The following is a 21,161-nucleotide window of genomic DNA, read 5'->3' as shown; positions in this document are numbered from 1 at the left end:
TCCATTCCCCCATTCCCCCATCCCCCTTTCCCCCAGTTCCAATTCCCCAATTTCCCTAATTCTCGAATTCCTAAATCCCCAAATTCTCCACTTTCCCAATTTCTCAGTTACCAAATTTCTAAATCCCCAAATTCTTCAATTTCCCAAATCTCCAATTCCCCAACTACGAAATTCCCAAATTCTCAAATCCCTAAATTAGTATATTCTCCCATTCCCCCATTCCTCCATTCTCCCATTTCCCTAATTCTGGAATCCCTAAAACCCCAAATTTTTCAATTCTCCAATTCCCCTAATTCTGGAATCCCTAAAATCCCAAATTCTTCAATTCTCCAATTCCCCTAATTCTGGAATCCCTAAAACCCCAAAATTCTCCAATTCCCCAATTCCCCAAATACAAAATTCCACTCATTAAAGTATTACAGGATTCGCCATAATAATAAAAACACAATTGTGATGAGGAAGTTTATTAATAGTTCTCTTCGCTAACATTGTTCGCCGAAAAATGCGAGCAGATATACAAAATAAACTCGGTGCTTGCATTTAATGATATGTCTCTCGAATACAAACATATATACATGGACACATCGTGAAATAAATTTCAGGTTCATATTCGCATGAAGAAGCTGAATTAATCGGAAACATCTTATTTCTCAGTTATAATAAAAGCTACTTACTAAAGAATAATTAAATGAAGCTGCATTCATTCGCAAATACTCTACGCTTCTTTTTTTATTGATAAAATATATTCTGGCAAATGTTAGAAAGATGTTAATTATAAGTGCGAGCTGTCGTTTAATAGCTCATCGAGAAGTTATTAATTATGGAATTTATAAAATAATTATTCGTACGAAAATTGGCAAGGTTTTTAAATAAGCTCTCTTTTCCGTGCTTACGCGATCAAACGAGTGTATTACCCTGGAAAATTCGTTTGAAGCTTCGACATTGTGAATATCGATTCACTGGTACAGAAATACGCGATTGTATATCGATGACTTGGTATACAAACGTTGTATGAATACTGAAAGTGCTCTTGAAGAAAATCTGTTTACTGTTGTATGGTAATTTGCGTTATTTTACGTAGATATTTTTTTGATTATGTATGCACATGTGATGCAAGCTTTTGGATAGGGGTAATATGATCGTGAATGTAACACAAGTGATGCAGAGGTTATTTTTGTATTGAAAATAATATAAACTTGTAATACTAGTAATACGACTATAAGCTTGTTGTACTAGTAATACAATTATAACCTTGTATTACTAGTAAGACAACTATAATTTTGTATTACTAGAAATATAATTGTAACCTCATATTACTAGCAGTACAACTATAATCTTGTGATACTAGTAATATAACTATAATTTTGCAAAATTATTAATACAATTATAATCTTGTATTACATATGATACACCCATAACCTTGTGCTACATATGATCCTAACCTCGCATCACATGTAATGCACCTATTACCCTCTACTATATGTAACACAATCATAACCTTGTATTACATATGACACAACATAACCTTGTATTACATATAATACAACATAACCTTATTGTTGTATTACATAAAATACAACATATTATTACATTACATATAACACAAAATAACCTTGTATTACATATGATACAGCTACAACCTAAAACACCTAATTAGTAACATAAAGAAAAGTTTGCCAAACCACAAACGGTTGTGCAATTAGAATAATAAATATTAATATTAACAACAACCAATAATATTAATTTTACCAAATTTATAAAATAGGTAAATTTTAATTCTAACAAATTAAAGTAGGTGAATATTAATTTTAAGTTTATGAAGTAGCTTTTCATATGTCCACAAATTATTAAATTTGTAAGAAGTAAAAATTATCTATTATTAAATTTGTAAGAAGTAAAAATTATCTATTATTAAATCTGTAAGAAGTAAAAATGATCTATTATTAAATTTGTAAGAAATAAAAATGATCTATTATTAAATTTGTAAGAAATAAAAATGATCTTACATTAAAATACCATGCAATTAAAAAGTAAAAAAAAATTGCTGAATATTGAAATTCAAATTTTTCAAAAAGTAGAATTACGTATTATACAATTATTGTATAATGAGTCATCGATATAATATCGTCGTCGATTATCGCAGCATAAATATTATAGTAGAACTTCGTTTATTCGAACATGTTAGACAATAAAGTTCTAATAACTGAAATAAATATTTCCTTATTAACGTAATTATAATTTTTTGTTAGAAGAAGATGAGGGTCCCTTACTTCACTAGAGCTGTCAAGTATTTAGTGATATTTCATTTTTATATCATTTCTATAACCAGCGTTCTAAGAGGAACTGAACTCAGTCTGCATTTTATGTGGAGGATGACATTCTGAAGGTTATAGGTATAAAATGCATTTTAAGAGGATTATGGGCATAAAATGCATTTTAAGAAGAATATGACTATAGAATGCATTTTAAGTTAATATTCAATCTACATTCTCAAAAGAGAATCCAGTCTGTATTTTATCAAAAGTATTGCTCTAATTTACTTTCTGTCAACGAAGTGAATTCAGTCTAATCGAATATGATGATCAAAGATACTCTTGAACCAAATGAAACATTTAATACATTACTCGATAGCAAATCTAAAAGAAAAACATCTCACACTAAGCTTCAACCCTCGGTCTCATTTCTGGGGGTAGTAAAAGGTAAAAATTGGAATTTTAGTTTTTCTATTTAATTTTGTACAATAATTCTGAAAAAATTCTAAAACATTGACGTACATATAGTACATATTATAGAATTTTTGTTAGAATTTTTGTATGAAATTAAATAGGAAAAATATGTCAAACACCAGAATTTCGACCTTCCTCTTTTACTACCCCTATGGATGAAATAGAGAGTTGAAACCTCGTGTGAGATATTTTTTTTTGAATATGTTATCGACTGATGTAATACGTGTTTTATTGGACTAAGATCAAATGATTATTTCATTTAGTTTAAAATGTCGTTTTGATTATCTCATTCTGTTATACCTTCTGCATTTTATAATATAGAGTTGTATAAATCAATCGTATCAATCGTATCGTATCGTATCGATAATCAATCGTAATCTATACAATACAAATTCAAATACATATCCAAAAATGGCAAATCGCCCACAACTCTACATAAATATCAAAATAAACGAAGTCTGTCGAGATAAACGAAGTTCTACTGTACCAACCTTCATACAAGTTATTGTCCGTTTACGCTTAAAGCACTTAAATTTAATCGAGACGCAAGAATCTCATCGATTACAATAAACGAAGTAAAAATCTCATAGATTAAAGTAAACGAAGTAAGAATCACATCGAATAAAGTTAAAGAATATATAGAGAGAACTCGAAATTGATAAAACCGTATTAGATCAACAGAGACTTGCAAGTTTTTTTCTAAATTGATTAAACAGAATCGAATTCATGTGACCACATGATTAGAACATTAACAAGTGTTTTATTTATCCGAACTCCATTTATTCAAATGAAATTTTATTTAATTCTTGATTAACTGAGTTTATCGTTTTTCTATTAGAATTGTCATTAAGTACTTTTTTTATATATACGAACGATAGTGTAAAGTGTAAACTATAGAAGAAAGAGAGTTTCTAACATCGTGTGTTTCTAATATTATTGATATCACATTAGGTTTGAATAAATGGAGTTCTGTTTTAATTGAAACCTTAGATGGAAGAACGGTGTATAGATTGTACTTTTCTTCTTTTAAAGACCGTATTAAGGGTAGCTGTTATTTTGTTCTTATGCAAGGTAAGGCTAAATCTAAATATTTATCATTTCACATGATAATATCACAGCATGATATTATCAATTATCACATTACTAAATTACCAAATTACTAAGTTTTCAAATTACCAAATTATCAAGTCTTCAAATTTACAAATTCTTAAATTTCAAATTTTATAAATTACAAAATTCATTAATTTTCGAATGTACAAATGTTGTAGTCCCTACATTAATAACTCCTCAAATTTCCAAATCCCAAAATTTCAAAATTTCAAAATCTGTAAAACTCCACATCTCTAAATCTTCAAATCACCAAGTCTCCAAATCTCCAAATCTCCAAATTCCCAAATCCTCAAATCTCTAAATCCTCAAATTCCCAAATCTTTAAATCTTCAAATCTTCAAATCTTCAAATCTCCAACTCTCTAAATCTTCAAATCCCCAAATTCCCAAATTCCCAAATTCCCAAATTCCCAAATCCCCAAATTCTCAAATTCCCATATTCCCAAATTCCAAAATTCCAAAATTCCAAAATTCCAAAGTTCCCAAATTCCCAAATTCCTAAACTCCCAAATCCCCAAGTCCCTAAATACCCAATGTCCAAATCCCCAAATCTCTAAATCACAAAATTTTCAGATGCCCAAATCCCCAAATTCCCAAATTCTCAAATCCCCAAATTCTCAAATTCCCATATTCTCAAACTCCCAAATTCCCAAATTCCCACATTCTTAAATTCCCAAATTCCCAAATTCCCAAATTCCCAAATCCCCAAATCCCCAAATCCCCAAATCCCTAAATTCCCAAATCCCCAAATCTCCAAATTTCCAAATCTCCAAATCTCCAAATCTCCAAATCTCCAAATCTCCAAATCTCCAAATCCCCAAACCTCCAAATCCCTCAGTCTTCAAATTCCCAAATCCCCAGATCCCCAAGTCCTCAAATCCTCAAACTCTTAAATCCACAAATCCCCATATCTTCACATCTCGAAATCCCTAAATATCCAAGCAACCAAATACCCAAATTCCCAAATCCTGAAATCCCTTACCTTCCACACGTAACTACAAACAATCAGCATATTTCCAAATAATCAATTCACCAAATCAACTTTGCCTTTAAATCCTCCACACCTCCAAATATAAATCACTATACCCATCACAAGCAACCAATCCTTAACTACTCAAGTTTCTCCAAATTTACACCGCAATAAAAACTCTAATCCTAACTTCAACGAAACTCTACAATTGACTTCCATATTTACCTTTCTCCCATCCAAGGCTTCGATCAATTCATCGAGTTACTGATTCATCGAGTTATTCTTATTCAGTAAGAAATGTCCCACTTGATTGACTGAAATTCACACAATTTTGTCTAGTTATGTTAGGAACGGTCTGCGCCAGAAATTCTGTTGGATTCGGTCGCATCCGATGGAATTACAACCGTGCTCTTGATTCGTTCAAATTGACTTCATTTCATTAGACTGCCTTTCGCGAATCAGATCTTCTTCGTTTAATTGACAACATCACGATTATCTTCCTTCGCACGTGGTGCGTCGATTGTTGAAGGCGTTTTCAAACACAAATTATTTCCACAGATCGTTCGATCGATGTTCAACGAAACTACCGCCATGGCTCCGTTTCGTCGAACATTCTTTGTATGTTATCGCGCAGCATCTTTTCTTGTTCTGAAACAGCAAATTTTATGCGATTCTGAGTATTTTAGGCAAATCTTATGTAGTTCTAATTTGCAGTTTCTTTTGTTTATGGTAAATGTGTAAATGTATTGTTGTGAATTTTATAAGTAGATTGATAAATAAGAGGGGTGTTTATGTTTGACTGGTTTGAAGGACTCAGGGTGCGGATGACAAAATTAAGATTGATGTTTGGAAGGAAGGGAACTAGGGAATTGAGCAATATGGGTATTTTGTGATTTGAAAATTTAGGAATTTTTAATGTGGTGTGTTTAACAATTTTGAGATTTAGAAATTTGGGAATTGGCAAATTTAGGGAGTTGGGAATTTGAGAATTGGGGGATTTGAAAATTTGGAGATAGGAGGCTTGGACATTTAGATATTTGGGGATATGAGAATTGGAGGGCATATTTAGAAATTTATAAATTTGGAAATGTTGGAGATTTATGGATTTAATAGAATTTTGATATTAGGGAATATAAATATTTTGGAAATTGAAAATTTGGTGATTTGGTGATTTGGAGATTTGAGAATTGGCGGACAAGTATTTAGGAATTTAGAAATTTGATGATTTGGACATTTTGGGGTTCGGAAATTTGGAATTAAAAAATTTGGTGACTTAGAAATTTGGGACCTTGGAAGTTGGGCGAATTAGAAATTTGAGGACATAGAAACTTAGAGCTCCAAAAATTTGAGGCTTTAGTAATTTGGGAATTTACAAATTTAGAGCTTCAGAAATTGAGATTTTGAAATTCCAAATTTGATCTAAAAATTTAGGAATATAATTTGAGTATTCAAGGATTATGAAATTTGGTAATTTAGAAACAGATAATTTTGGAAGCTCAAAAATATGAATGTTTAAAATCTCTCAAATTTTCAAATTTTCAAATTTGAAGAGTTAGAAATTTTTAGAATAGTAACTAGTCTATTATCCTACGTCCCTTATACTACAAAAAGTGTCATGAACCTAAACTAAAAAACCATGCATGCATCTACCAAGAAATAGACAATTCAACATTAAAATAGAAAATAAAATTTCTTACTAAACCCGTAAAATGATTACCGTAATTCAGTAATCGTTAAATGAATACCTTTGTTCAATTTACCTTTCGTCAAATTAGCAATTACACACTGCTTCCTAAGAAATTCTAGGCACAAAGCACGCGACAGACCAAACGCATGCATGTTACACGTGAACGTCCTGAAAGTTGAAAACCCTTTAACACATTTAGAATTGCGCTACGATTCTTCTACAAAAATATATGTATTTATGATCAATACTTACCCTAACTGTCCAAATACGATGTTAGCTTGAAATTTACGATCCTCCAGAGCTATAGCTTCCTGATCCAAGGACTTTGGCCTCGGAGGAACCGGTCTTGAAGCTCTTTCGCATTGAACTGCGTCGAAGAAGGCTGCGGTCCAAAACCTCATTGACGTCCATATTGGTTGCACTCGTAAATGCGTGTACAGATACTCGCGATAGGGTTCCAGTCCTGGTACCTCCACTATTTTGTATGAAAATTACTATCAATGCTTCTCATTTAATTTTAATATGAAATAGAGAAATAATATCTTCGTTTCGATGTAAAATTGAATACTGAACTTACAGGCGTGAGATGTGTACTTAATTTAAAATTAGAAATGAAGTCGAAAAATAAATAAAGAAATGACTAAACATAAAACCATGCACACGTTAACTTTTTATTTTCTTGAAAATCATTTGCAGATTTCAAGAAAAGCATCTTTTTTGAACGTTATTGAATATATTAATAGAAATCATTGCATTGATCTTCAGTGTATTATTATTTTAATCTTATTTAATTAGCTCATTTATCTAATTTACTTGATTTAGTAGAATTTAGTAGAATTTAGCACAATTTAGTAGAAAATACCTAATTTAGTCATTATTATTTAGTAATTATAAATAAATTAGTAATTTACTTAATTTAGTAAAATTACCTAATTTTGTAGAATTTAGTAGGGTTACGTAATTTGATAGAATTTATTAATAAATTTTCCTAATCCACTAAAAAATTAAGTAATTCCACAGTTAAAAATAGCAAGACACAATTTTGTAATAAAAGATTGCAACTGTCAGAAGAGTAATAAGTTAAAAATTGGTTATTTATATCTGACATTAAAATATTGCTGAATTTCTGTACCAATTTATCGTTCTTTTTTAATGTCTGTATCGTTGAAATCTAGAGGAGATACATGTTTACCTTCATGATAAAACGTGAAGCACATGTTCATGAGGCTTTTAGCAGGTGCAAAATCGTCCGCTTCGTGGCATTCGAAAAGTGCCACTGCAAAATGCTGCGCCAAAGAGTAAAACGACTCTTCGGTAACGCAAGGTCGTGCTCTTCTCGCGTTCACCACTCGAGAGAACCATATTCTACCGGATTCTGTCTGCAAAGTACGGAAATTAATCGAGATATATTTTATTAATGGATATATACATTTGATAGAATAAAACTGAAATGAAATTCAATTTTCTGAATGAAAATGAACATTTGCTGATGAAATTTATACTTGAAAACCAGATTAACTCGAGTTCGTTTTTATTACTTTGTAAAAGAAGTTATTAGAAGAAAAATAAAAGTACACTGATACACTTCAGTGGAATATTGAAGTACTGAAATATTTAGTATGTAATATTGTAGTTGTGAAGTATTTTTAGTATGAATGAAAAAAAGAATGAAACTGTGTTTGTGATTGAATACAGAAATTATGGCAAAATAATATATTGAGATACATCTGCATTTATAATCTTGTAACATTTTACAAAACTTGATACCTTATGATTTTTATTAACAAAAAAAATGAAATGTCTGATCCATTTATTGTAATTATTTGAATTAATGGTAAATTGAATTGATTAAGATGACGTTGTATATACAACTTGTATGTAGTAAACAATATTTACTACAATTTAAATAAATTTTATATAACACTCCAAATATGAATACGTACAAGAACCATTTGACCGAAACTAGCTTTCTGCTCCTGATCGATACTATTCGGAGCATCGAATAGGAGAGGCACAAAGGTTTTCATAAAATCTGCAGCCGATTCTTCAGACTGGCTGTCAGCTGATAAACTGGAGGCCCAAGATTGAACGGATCCTGAAGAGCCTGAATAAATTCCACAAGTTTTACTTATTTCTCAAGTTGTGCTTCTCGAGAAGTAGAGTGAAAAAATTCTACGAAAATTCTTTAAATAAACAATTTCATTAAATTCTTACAGCAAGAGTTTTTATTTTAGCTAGGTTACAATTTTAGAAGATACTTATAAAGATTAAATTTTGAAAATGAAAAATTCATAAAGATATTAAAAATGATTAACTTATGAAGACATCGAAAATGATTATCTTATAACAATATTAAAAATGACTAAATTATATAGATATTAAAAATGATTAACTCATGAGAACATTAAAAATAATTATCTTACAAAAATATTAAAATTGACTACCTCATATAGATATTAAAAATGATTAACTCATGAAGACATTAAAACTGATTATCCCACAAAAATATTAAAAATAACTAACTCATATAGATATTAAAAATGATTAACGTATGAAGTCATTAAAACTGATTATCCCACAAAAATATTAAAAATAACTAACTCATATAGATATTAAAAATGATTAACGTATGAAGTCATTAAAACTGATTATCCCACAAAAATATTAAAAATAACTAACTCATATAGATATAAAAATGATTAACTAATGAAGTCATTAAAAACGACTATCTTATAAAAGTACTAAAAATAGCTAACCTCTACAAATGTTAAAAATAATTAAAACCCACTGCCCAAATAACAGTAATAAAATAATAATAACAGTAATAAAATAATATCATAATGAATACCTAAAAATATTCAAAGAATTAGTACCTGAACGCTGCCATAATCGACGACCGTCCATATTGGAATCGAGACTGGTGCTAGGTCCATAACCATCTTGATCGCTCATCGAGTCGCTGCTGCAAGGTTGCATGTCTGAAATAACAATCTACAGGAAACACTCTCCCAATTAGCCGAAAATGCGTATATCTACTATTCTCCTAATCAATACTTGACACTGGTGCGTGTGACACGTTAAGTCTGTTGCTCAAGCAACATATGTGTCTAATCTAATTCTTGAAACACAAGGTACACCAATGGGAGGCGGTACAGTGCTACATATCACGTATTACGTATGTATAAGGAATCCTCGGAATCTAGATACACATATTAAGTAACGGGGTACACATTTGAATTGTTACATTTAAGGACTTATGGTGTACAGGGTGCTGTTAATTAAGAAGTGTGGAAAGCTAGCAAAATGTGGTTTTAGGTAATATACGGGGTGGAGAATGGGGATTAAACATTTTATGGATATTAGAGATGGGATCGAGTTCCTTATGAAATTGTAAATTTATAAATTAGGTTAATGAAATAGGACGAGGAAAATTAAAAGAGTGAAATTAAGGTTCTTTTTATGGTATTTAGGGGGAGGTATTGAATGATACTTGCGGGATGGTTATGGGGAGAATGCATATTTGGGAATTTAGAAATTTGAAGATGTAGGAATTTAGGAAATTCAGAATCTTAGGATTTTGCGATTTTGGGATTTGGAGTTTAGACATTTAGACATTTATGAATTTAGAAATTTGGCAATTTGGGGAATCTGTGAATTTGGGAATTGGGAAATTAGGGGACCTGAAAATGGGAAATTGGGAAATTAGGGGACCTGAAAATGGGAAATTTTGGAATAGAGGAATTTGGAATTGGGAAATTTGGGATTTGGGAAATTTGAAAATTGGAAAATTGAGAATTGGAATATTTGAGAATTGGGAAATTTGGAAATTAGGAAATTTGGGAATTGGGCAATTTGGGAATCGGGAAATTTGGGAGTCGGGAAATTTGGGAATTGGGAAATTTGAGAATTGGGAAATTTGGGAATTGGGAAATTTGGGAATTGGGAAATTTGGGAATTGGGAAATTTGGGAATTGGGAAATTTGAGAATTAGGCAATTTGGGAATTGGGAAATTTGAGAATTAGGAAATTTGGGAATTGGGAAATTTGAGAATTGGGAAATTTGGAAATTGGGAAATTTGGGAATCGGGAAATTTGGGAATTGGGAAGTTAGGAATTTGGGAATTGGGAAATTGGGAAATTTGAAAATTTAAAAATTTAAAAATGTACAATTTTTCATACTATACATTTAGGAAATCAATAATTTAATAATTTGGTAATCTTGTAATTTAGCAGTTTATCAATCTAACAATTAAGAAACCCAATAATTCAGTAATCTATAAATCTATCAATTAATCCAGAAACTCAGAAAGTCGTCAGATAAAAAATTAAAAAAAAAACACACAATTTGTACCACTAAATCCCATCTCTAATAAAGTCCAGTCTTATTTAAAACATTGTATCGCTATGAACATAGGAAAAAACATTTGGTGAGGAACAAAGGAGACCTGTGATGGTTCACAATACATTCACATCAACGTTGATTTACCTAAACGAAAAACGACCGTCTGATAGCGGGTCGGGGCCCTTGCTTCGTTGCAAAAAGAAACAAAATGCATTATATAAAAAACGTTTCCACGGAAAGAAACCTGTTGCGATGCTAAAAACTCATTTGGTGAGTAACTGAATCCATACAAAATCAGGTACAGACATTATTTGAAGTGTTTCGAAGAAAAGATTAAAAGGTTAAAAGTACATTGAGATCAAAATTCGTGATTAAATTTGTTGCAGTATTATTTAGTTATTGCAAATCAAATGACTGATATATTCATTAACTCAGGAATGTCTACAAATTTATTAAAAATAATTGTTAATATTGTTAAAAATACTGTCAATCGAAACGTATTGCAAAAATATTATTTTTAATATCAGCAGTTGTTAAAATGCATACTTTTTAGTTATAATTATCTGTGAATGTAATAATTATTTCTAAATGTAGTAGATGCAGTTATAAATTTATCATAGTTATGTGTGATAATATTTGTTAATGTAGTAAGTACAATTATTTAATCAAAACTACCTAGTTGAGCAATAATAAATTATTATAAGTAATTATTCTCCAATGTATAAATCACTATAAAATAATTTATTCCCTTCTATTATTCATTCTAAATTTACTTAATCACATCACATTATTAAATGTAAAAGATTCTCATTGTTTTCGTCAAACTTTCAGCTCCGATCTTTCACAGTTTCAAAAATAGCCATTTAATATGCAAATACCACAGTAACATATGCAAAACCATATTATAGATATAAAAAATGACCAAAAATATTGCGTGCTGATTTTCTTCGTGACATTCAAAGATACTATTCATATCACAACTCACCTGCTCTATAATTCAATTTGTCAAAAGGATCAGGTCCTGTGGCTTTGATATCCTTCTCCTGTAGAGGTTCTATACTTTCTTGACTGTCTCTATCAGGACTGTTATCATCCTCGATTTTCTCCTCCTGTGTTTTAATTCCAGCTGATCTGGACGACGCTATTTCTTCATAAGTCATTCCAGGCGGATATTTTCTCATGCATCTGGACATACTCGCACTACCCTGTCTCTCCAACTTGTGCCTGGCGATCGCTTCGTAGTCCTCGTAACACATTCCAGCTCCAAATCTAGATGAATTAATTGTACAACTCGAAGTATAACAATATCTGTCCGGAGTATCATAACTTCATATTGTTGGTGCTTCTAGTTTCAGAAATCGATCAAACTTATCTCTCTATTTCGCTTACTTGTGACGTGTCAAGGAGACACGTTCAGAAGTGAAATACGGTTTGCATTTATATTAGTAAATAATTACTATCTCCAATTTGATAAATAACTATAATTGGTTATTTCATAAACAACAAGATCATTGAAACTTATCTGATAATATCATAGGACTGTCACAAGTAGACTGCAGATATTTGCATTTATATTAGTAAATAATTACTATCTCCAATTTCATAAATAACTATAATTGGTTATTTCATAAACAATAAAATCATTGAAACTTATCTGATAATATCATAGGACTGTCACAAGTAGACTGCAGATATTTGCATTTATATTAGTAAATAATTACTATCTTCAATTTGATAAATAACTATAACTGTTAATTTTATAAACAATAAGGTCATTGAAACTTATCGTATAATATTTAATAACTGTCACAAGTTGACTGCAGATATTTGCATTTAGGATATTTGTGAATGCCTATCTTTCTCAAGTCTGAACAAGCACCTGATGCAATTTTCAAGATCCACAATTCACAAGTAAATTTATGATTTACGCATCACAAATGATGTTTACTATGAAGACGATAAATGTTTACAATAAATACATGAAGATGCTGTCCAGTTATCAAGATAACAATAATTATCCTCCAGTTAAAGGGATTATAAGAGCTACGAACTTGATTCCCAGAATGATTCAGTTTCATTAGAACTCGATTATGAAGTCAGTTCCCAGAATGAGTCAATTTCATTAGAACTCGAAGTTCATGAACTCGGTTCTTAGAATGTTACTTTATTAGAGCTGATCGAAGGTTACCTTGGAAGTCTTAATTTTCTCCTAGCCAGCTGCTCTTCCGGTTTGGCCGTCTGAGGTGGTGCTTGTGGCGAAGAAGGCGGCGTAGACGGGGTCGTGGTCAATTCGCTCTCTTCTAAACTACTACTTAAAACGGATCCTATCTTACTACCCAGACCCTGAAGATACTCTCCACTGCCTCCCAGAGCAGATCTGACGGACCTAAGTGCACCTCTGGTGCGTCCAATTAAAGATGCCCCACCGGTGGGTGGCGGAGCCGTTGTTACGTCCACCATCTTCTGCAACGAATATGCATAACAACCCTATTAGCATTTAATAGTATAGCCGAAGTGTCCTGTTGTGGCTAGTTGAATGGAGGATCGTTTTTATTTGGGTTTTCAAGTTTTAGTGGTGATTTAATTTGAATTATCGAATTAAAGGTTTATTAAAATGTGTATATGCCAAGGGGTGTATTAATAAAAATTGATAGAAGCATGTCTTAATATTTATGTTATTGGATAAGATTTCAATGATATTTTTTATACGAATCAAGTTAATTTTAGTTCACTGTTGTTACTTTTTGGAAAATGTGAATAAGAGTACTAACACGTTTTAGAAATGAAAAATTTCGAATTAGAAATTCAATAATTTATAACATTCGAATTTAGAAATTTGCAAATGTAGAGTTCACTTTGAAACCTCCATACTAAAAAATTTAGACTTCTTAAAATTTCAAAATTAAAAATATTGCATTGCTAACATTGAAATCTGTAAACCTTCAAATTTCAAAAGTATGCATATACAAATTTTTAAATGTAGAAATGTCATAACTTTAAAAGGAGAAATGCACAAATTTCTAAATACACAAATATCTAAATTTGTACCTATACAAATGTCCAAACTTTTAAATGCAACAATACCCAAATTTATCACAGTAATTTACATTAAACCTAAAATTAGATAAATAATTTACGAATCATCACGTTCTAACCATGTTAACATATCACTTTTTACCAATTTTCAAAGTGAAACTCCACTACGTTAAAAACAAAATATACGATAAAGAATTTGAAGATAACTAGACACTAAGTAATGTTATATGTTATTAAAAAATAGGTTATACAGTTATACTTATCGGCTTGGTGGAACGTAATTTCAGATAAGTAGTAAAAAATGTATTTTGAATGTATGTAGGTCACGAAAGACGTTTAGGTGTAGGTGGTGGAGTAATATTGAAGCATCGTACGCAGTGCAATAAAAGACAGTTGAATGGAAGAGAAATGAAGGCTGGTTTTTGCGTAGGTGTGACATTTTTAATATTTCAGACATAAAAAGCGATTTCGACTAATACCTATTCGTAAATTGAATTCTGAAGTTAAGGAAAAATGTTACCACTTAAAAAATTCATTTGATAATGGAAATCAAATAAGTCGAATTAATGCGATAAATAAATGAAATAAGTCGAATTGATGTAATAATGAAAATGAAATAAATTGAATTAATTTGACAATGTAAATGAAATAATTCTTATTAACGTAATAATGCAAATGAAATAATATGAATGAATGTAATAATGCAAATGAAATAATTCGAAATAATGTTATCATATAAACGAAATAATATTTCTTTATGTCTTAATTTTTCTTTATAATTTTCATGTAGTTATAACTTCATTAAAAATTTGTTAAAACTTTCAACATTAGTGAAGAATAAAATATTTCATAGAAAATTAAATTGTAATTTAAAACGAATATTAATTTGAACAAGTAAGATGAAGGATTCCTGAAATGTTTTCGAGCCCATTTTTCTTAAGAGAATTATATAATGTTTCCACGAAACGACTATCGTTTTAACGTCAACGACATGTATATACTTATATAACGTTTTGTGTATAATGAAACTTTGCAATCTGCATTTAAATGAAGTGATAAAATGCATTATTTTATATTTTGTTATTGAATATAACGTCCTTCAGTTTGTCCCTCGATAAGATTTATTAACACAAAAAATTAGTCGTCAATTCGTATACTGATATTATATTCCTCGTTCAAAAATATTGAATAGAATATACTGAACTAACATAAAAAAGCCATTAGTGTGTTTGAATAGCTTATCGGTCATATCGGTGCAAGGATGATGAATATGCTTTTTTATGGCCATAAAGGAAATCTTCGAAACTAAAATTTTTCCGTGTAGATTAAGTGGCGTTAAATATAATTGCACGATACGATCTCACGTAGTTAATTATGAATAATTTTTATGAGTACTCGAAGATTTAATTTCATGATGTGAAAAATATGAAAATGATGAAGTTTATTGAAAATAAAATTTCTAATAGATGTTACAGTAAATGTTTAACATGATAGTAATGAATTTATTAAATATTTAATTATTGGTTAATAACGAACAAATTATAATCAAGATGTGTTCCTTGTAATGAAGCACCCATGATGAATTGTTAATATTTAATTTTGTTCAAAAGAATTAATAATAATTTATTAATCACCCTAACACTAAAACTGTATATTTAATCAAAAATATTGCATCGATCAATATATTTGGTTAATAAGACATACATGTTCTAGATAATAAATTTAAAGTTTTTAAAAAAAAGTTAAGTTATAACCTTAAACCTTTAATTTATATTTTAACTTTTAATTTATATTTTAAGGTTAATTTATAGGTTAATTTGTATTAATTTGTATTCATAAAAAAAATATATAAATGATATGAAATTTATAATTTGACGAAGAGCGAATACTTTTGTGATGCACTGTACATACGAGGAAAACAATAGGGGAAAATGCGTGCCTATCAGTAGAGGGATTAAAAGTTGCACGCAAACATGGTAAACTATAACTTTGTCTCAAAGTAAACTCGTGTCTCTCCTCTTTAACATTAGCCGTGTGACATAACGTAATCTTTAATATTTATGTTGATGCGTATGTTTCTACAATCTACCTTCTAGTTCACGTTATCGTGTGTTCATTGTGTGTATACTGGGTGTTTCACGCAAACAAATTATTTCGAGGCTTTGAAACGAGGATAAAGGAAAATGTCAAACGATAAAGTATCATTATTTGACATTTGCGACTACACGTAATTTTCTTATCGAACTATTAACCTGCTGCAATTTTGCGTAATTTTAACACCGAACTTTTATTTATTCGTTGTTAGACGTATGATATGGAAGTTTGAAGATTTGGAAATTTGGAAGCTTGGAAATTTGGAATCTTGGAAATTTGGACGCTTGGTAATTTGGAATTTTGGAAATTTGAACGCTTGGAAATTTGAAAGCTTGGAAATTTGGACGCTTGGAAATTTGGGAGCTTGGAAATTTGAAAGCTTGGAAATTTGGAAGCTTGGAAATTTGAAAGCTTGGAAATTTGAAAGTTTGGAAATTTGGAAGCTTGGAAATTTGGACGCTTGGAAATTTGGAAGCTTGGAAATTTGGAAGCTTGGAAATTTGAAAGTTTGGAAATTTGGACGCTTGGAAATTTGGAAGCTTGGAAATTTGGACGCTTGGTAATTTGGAATCTTGGAAATTTGGACGCTTGGAAATTTGGAAGCTTGGAAATTTGGACGCTTGGTAATTTCAAAGCTTGGAAATTTGGACGCTTGGAAATTTGGAAGCTTGGAAATTTGGACGTTTGGTAATTTGGAAGCTTGGAAATTTGGAAGCTTGGAAATTCGAAAGCTTGGAAATTTGAAAGCTTGGAAGTTTGGAAGCTTGGAAATTTGGATATCGTTGCACATTTCTTCAATAAATAATTTTCAAGGCCCTAAAAATTGAATACACATAAAATACTTCATTGAAAAATTAAATATACGATAAATATTTAAATATTTAATTTTAAAAATGAATAAATTCCTAAAATATAATTCCTGATGCATCTAGGAATTTTTTTAAAAAGAATACAGAACTTATAGAGTAAATACTAAAGGTGTAACAATGTCGTAATTATATGGAACACCGTGTACACAAACTGAATGAGACCTTTATGGTTACCGGTTGTGATACGAAACAATTGCGGACGTCCTCTAAGATAGCTCATTCGTGGAAATCGTACGCGGAAATTAAGTATAGTAATTCCCAGTTTCATTAATATGACTATTTCATTAAGTTTAGCCATTCAATGTTTCACGTGAATTTAATCTGACATAATTTATTTCAATACAGGAGCTAAATTTTATTGTGGCTGTAATAAATTCTTATGAACATATGTTGGGTCGTTATAATATCATAAGGTTAACTATATTATTATTTTTAGCTCTTGTTATAAAACATGCTTTGTTAATAACTTTGCAAAGAGCTGAGACATAAATTAACAGAAATCTTCACAAAATTTAATCAAATGTTACGATGCATATAGCTTCATTATTTTTAGATAATAAATCACTACTGTTATAAATATTATAGTGATTGTTATTATAATTACTGTTATTATAGATGTAATGTATATTTAAAATTAACGTTAATGAAATCTACTTCAAGACAATTCAACTTCTAACATTTTCATCACAGATAAAAGAAAAAATGTTGGCATGCAAATTTCAATATTGTTATTGAAAAGTAATAATAATAAAGTAACCTTCATAATATACTTCTACAAAAAAAATCCAAAGCTGTACAGTTTTAAAAATAATTAATCTCATCTGTGAAAATAATTAATCTCATCTGTAAAAATAACTAATCTCATCTATAAAAATAATTTATTTCATCTGCAAAATTAACTAATTTGTAAAAAAGTGTTTAAGGAAGTTAACCTCATTCGATCTGCTCCACAGTTAACCTCAAAAACGTCTGTAAAAATAATTAACCTCAAAAATTTGAATAGTATCGATGTATTATATCTTGTTCAAATTACACGGTGATTAATTTCGCACCGCTCCGTTTATTTCTAGCGGTTCTTTTTTATTTAGTGCTACATCTTTGATAGACCGTTCGAGTAAGGTTCGTTTAGGCAGTACGCTACAAAAACATCAAAGTGAACTGACAGAAGCTTTTCAGAATCGCCGAAAGTAGATCATCGATTGCGTCAACATCACCATCGAAGGTTTGATGCCGCAAGAATTTGAAATTAAACTGGCAGCTGATATTGCGGGGGTAGATGCGAATGCAATATAGAGCGACAAGTATTCCAAGGTCATTACGAGTCTAAACGATGCGATTCGACTAATCTTTCGATCGATTCTTCTATCCTTTTCTACACCTTTCATATACATATTTGCTAACGTGGTTCTCGCTATGGTTGCGCCATAAATTCATACACGAGAAAATGAGAGAAGACAGAGAATTTCTATTATTATTGTAATTTATAAAATAGCGAAGGCAAATAGCAAACTAGCAAAAGTTACTGAAAATATTATATTACGCGAATGTTTAAATTTTCAATTTTCCTCTTTCATTTCTATTTATTATTTATTACATTATTATATTACAATAATATAATAAATATAAATGAAAGGGAATAATGGAAAATTTGAATAGTCCTCTAAATTAATATTTTGAGTATCTTTTACTAATTATTATTTTATAAATTTCAACTTAAAAATTTATATAAATTTTTTGGGGGATTGTACACAGTACAAAATTACCAATTTTAAAATTGCAATTAGTATATCTGACAGCGAGTATATACTGAAGATTACTAGTGTGAAGAGCCATACGTCAAAGTCACTGTCACATGACAGTAACCGTAAAGTGTTAATAATTGTTTAGATAATAAACGTGACAGTCAATGTATTAATACTAAAGACAAACTTAAAGCTTCTGTTTCACTTGAATGTAAGTCTTAAGCCGTTGAAATGAAGATCGATCAATTGCATCAGCACTTGAATATCATACTATCCTTATCAATTTTTATTTTGAAAATAGGATATATTTTAATTTAAATTTTCCATAGAGTTATATGAAATAATATATTACATTATTCAGTTTTGTTAATTATATAATAACTCAACATTTAAATTGAATACAATTTTTGTATTCTTAAATTGTCAGTATATCTTTATTAATTAAAATTCAATAAATCTTTAATTTTAGTTAAAATTTAATATAATAGTATATTATATATTATATTAATGTCATATAGTATTATATTTAATACTATAATAAGTAATGACAATGGTGTATTACAAAAAGTTTGGCAAAATTAAAAGAACAAAAAAGAAGAATTAATTTATTAGTATTTGTTAGTAACATTAATATCTCTATTTTATTATTACTAATATCAGTAATAAATATTACTTTATTGCTACTCATATTCACACTAAATAAATCCTGATACCTTCAATTTATGTTTCTAAAATTATAACTATTAATCAATACTATTTTTCAGTTAAATAACATAACCAGTAGTGATAATATTACAATATTCCTATACCAAAATAAAGTTACCAAAGCTGCAGTAATTATACCCTGCCTCCAGTTATGCTCTCCAGCATAATAGCATACAAAATTGAAGTTTACGGCCGACCAGAAGGCATTTAACGACCGTTACAGTAAACTGTTTCATTTAGGAGATTAAGAGAGCTACGTGGGCTGAGCAGTATCGATTGAACGGTGCCAGAAAATCACGAATCGATTTAACATCAACGATACGTTAAACCCGATTGCATCGAGGACTGAACGATCGTAGGATTTCACAGCTGCATGAAAACACGTCGAGGAATACACTCCAGTGTAACATCACTGCAATGCAGCTTTATCTATACCGCGTTATTCCGCACCATACGGGCCGTTGCTCAATTTACAGTTTCACATTTGAAACGCCAATTAGCATTGCAATTCGTGCTCTCTAAACACTTTCAAAAAAATTGAACATTTACTTTCAAAAAATTAAACATTACTCTTCTTCAAATTTGTCAAAGCTCCTTTCAACAACGATTAAATCCACATTAAATTAACAAAAATATAAAAAATGAATTGTACGTATAATTGATCACATGTCTCAGACATGTCAATCATGTGATGTATTTTACACAGAATCAGATAAATGCAACTTTTAATTTAATTCAACTTAAATGTGAAGTTCAATCATTCGCTCTATGGAGAGTTTGATGGACATCGTTGCATGGACAATATGTTTGTCGAATGTTGGTCGATTAACAAATTAAGGAAATGTCTTAACCGTTCGGTGAAGCGATTGACCAGGTTTTCTCTAACTTCCTTGTCACGATCACTGGGGAACACGTGTCTGGCCACGAACGTCTCCTTCGACCGCGACCACTTCAGCCACCGAACCGTGCACAGCGAACGTAGCACAGTTGCTTCCACTGATTGTTCCTTCGGTTAGTATTACCCTTCCAACATGTGATCCGATTATCACACACGCATGCGCTTCCTGCGATCAATACGCTTCCTCTCTTATCCTTCTTGCGGTGCGAGTCGGTATAATAGAAAACCGGAAATTGAGGTTAGTGGCTGCTAGTAATGCACCGATTGGCGGTAAGAGGGTGCATTACTGACGGTTGATATGATTTTATTGGAAATCGGTAATGTAGGTATTACAGGTTTGTGGTGATAGGTTAATACCTACTGTTCATACTTTCAGTAGTTGTTTGTATTGGTTGTTGAAGTCAATCATTTTGAAAAACGACATTTTGTGTCTATGAGTTTGCAGAACTTGGCGCATATGTGTGGCGTATGTGTAACATGTTACCTACATGTAATAATCACCTACACTCAATTTATTGTCCTTCACTTACAAAATATTATTCTCCTTCTCTTAAATAATGTAAAATGAAAAATAATGACTTATCTATAATTATACATATGTATACATGTATGCCCACCTATGTACGTAAACGCATATTTATGGATACCTGTACTTAACCACATATAGGTACATACAGGTAGTAGATATCTCTGTTTTAACGTTAAATCTACCAACATATAGTCTGTACTTAATTCAAAATTAAAAGTAAAGGAGAAACATGAATAAATAATAAAATACAAATATATTAATTTTATTGTCCATCAGTAATTTTCGAATGACAAATGTTATTAACTTGAAGGAATGCTGTTTATCTAGAAATACGTCAATAGATACCGTATCGATTAAAAATGTTGAATAAATGGGAATGTGAAAAATTATTGCGTGGAAAAGTTTGTTTAGGAAGATTTAAAAAATACGTACAATATTTTGCCATTTTACTATT

At 30.4% G+C, this 21,161-nt stretch overlaps 1 protein-coding gene across 4 annotated transcripts; it reads right to left on the bottom strand.

Annotated features, from left to right (window-relative positions):
* Positions 1-448: 448 nt before the first annotated feature.
* On the bottom strand, positions 449-20,303 carry LOC100881532 (uncharacterized protein KIAA0513). 4 transcript variants are annotated; one of them, XM_076532215.1, is made up of 10 exons: positions 20,132-20,303; positions 13,023-13,297; positions 11,820-12,103; positions 10,979-11,020; positions 9,366-9,470; positions 8,436-8,596; positions 7,685-7,871; positions 6,745-6,967; positions 6,566-6,660; positions 449-5,453 (listed from the first exon to the last, which is right to left on the bottom strand). In XM_076532215.1, the coding sequence occupies exons 2-10, from the start codon at positions 13,292-13,294 to the stop codon at positions 5,389-5,391; spliced, it is 1,434 nt and encodes a 477-aa protein (XP_076388330.1). In that variant the 5' UTR covers positions 13,295-13,297; positions 20,132-20,303; the 3' UTR covers positions 449-5,388. The 4 variants fall into 4 exon arrangements, with proteins under 4 accessions (XP_076388330.1, XP_076388332.1, XP_076388333.1 ...); XM_076532217.1 differs by having other exon boundaries at positions 13,023-13,294; XM_076532218.1 differs by lacking the exon at positions 6,566-6,660.
* Positions 20,304-21,161: the final 858 nt, after the last annotated feature.

The sequence above is a fragment of the Megachile rotundata genome, chromosome 5 (assembly GCF_050947335.1).
Source record: "Megachile rotundata isolate GNS110a chromosome 5, iyMegRotu1, whole genome shotgun sequence".
In the NCBI taxonomy this organism is placed as follows: Eukaryota; Metazoa; Arthropoda; class Insecta; order Hymenoptera; family Megachilidae; genus Megachile; species Megachile rotundata.
The sequence above is the reverse complement of the archived record's forward strand: the minus strand, read 5'-3'. Positions and strand labels throughout refer to the sequence as shown.

Excerpts from the sequence above, each read along its gene's own strand:
- LOC100881532 (XM_076532215.1), bottom strand. The coding sequence starts at position 13,294 with ATGGTGGACGTAACAACGGCTCCGCCACCCACCGGTGGGGCATCTTTA. Across the intron at positions 12,104-13,022 it reads AGAAAATTAAGACTTCCAAG|ATTTGGAGCTGGAATGTGTT; the intron begins GTAACCTTCGAT and ends TAATTCATCTAG. Across the intron at positions 6,661-6,744 it reads ATCGTATTTGGACAGTTAGG|GACGTTCACGTGTAACATGC; the intron begins GTAAGTATTGAT and ends TTCAACTTTCAG.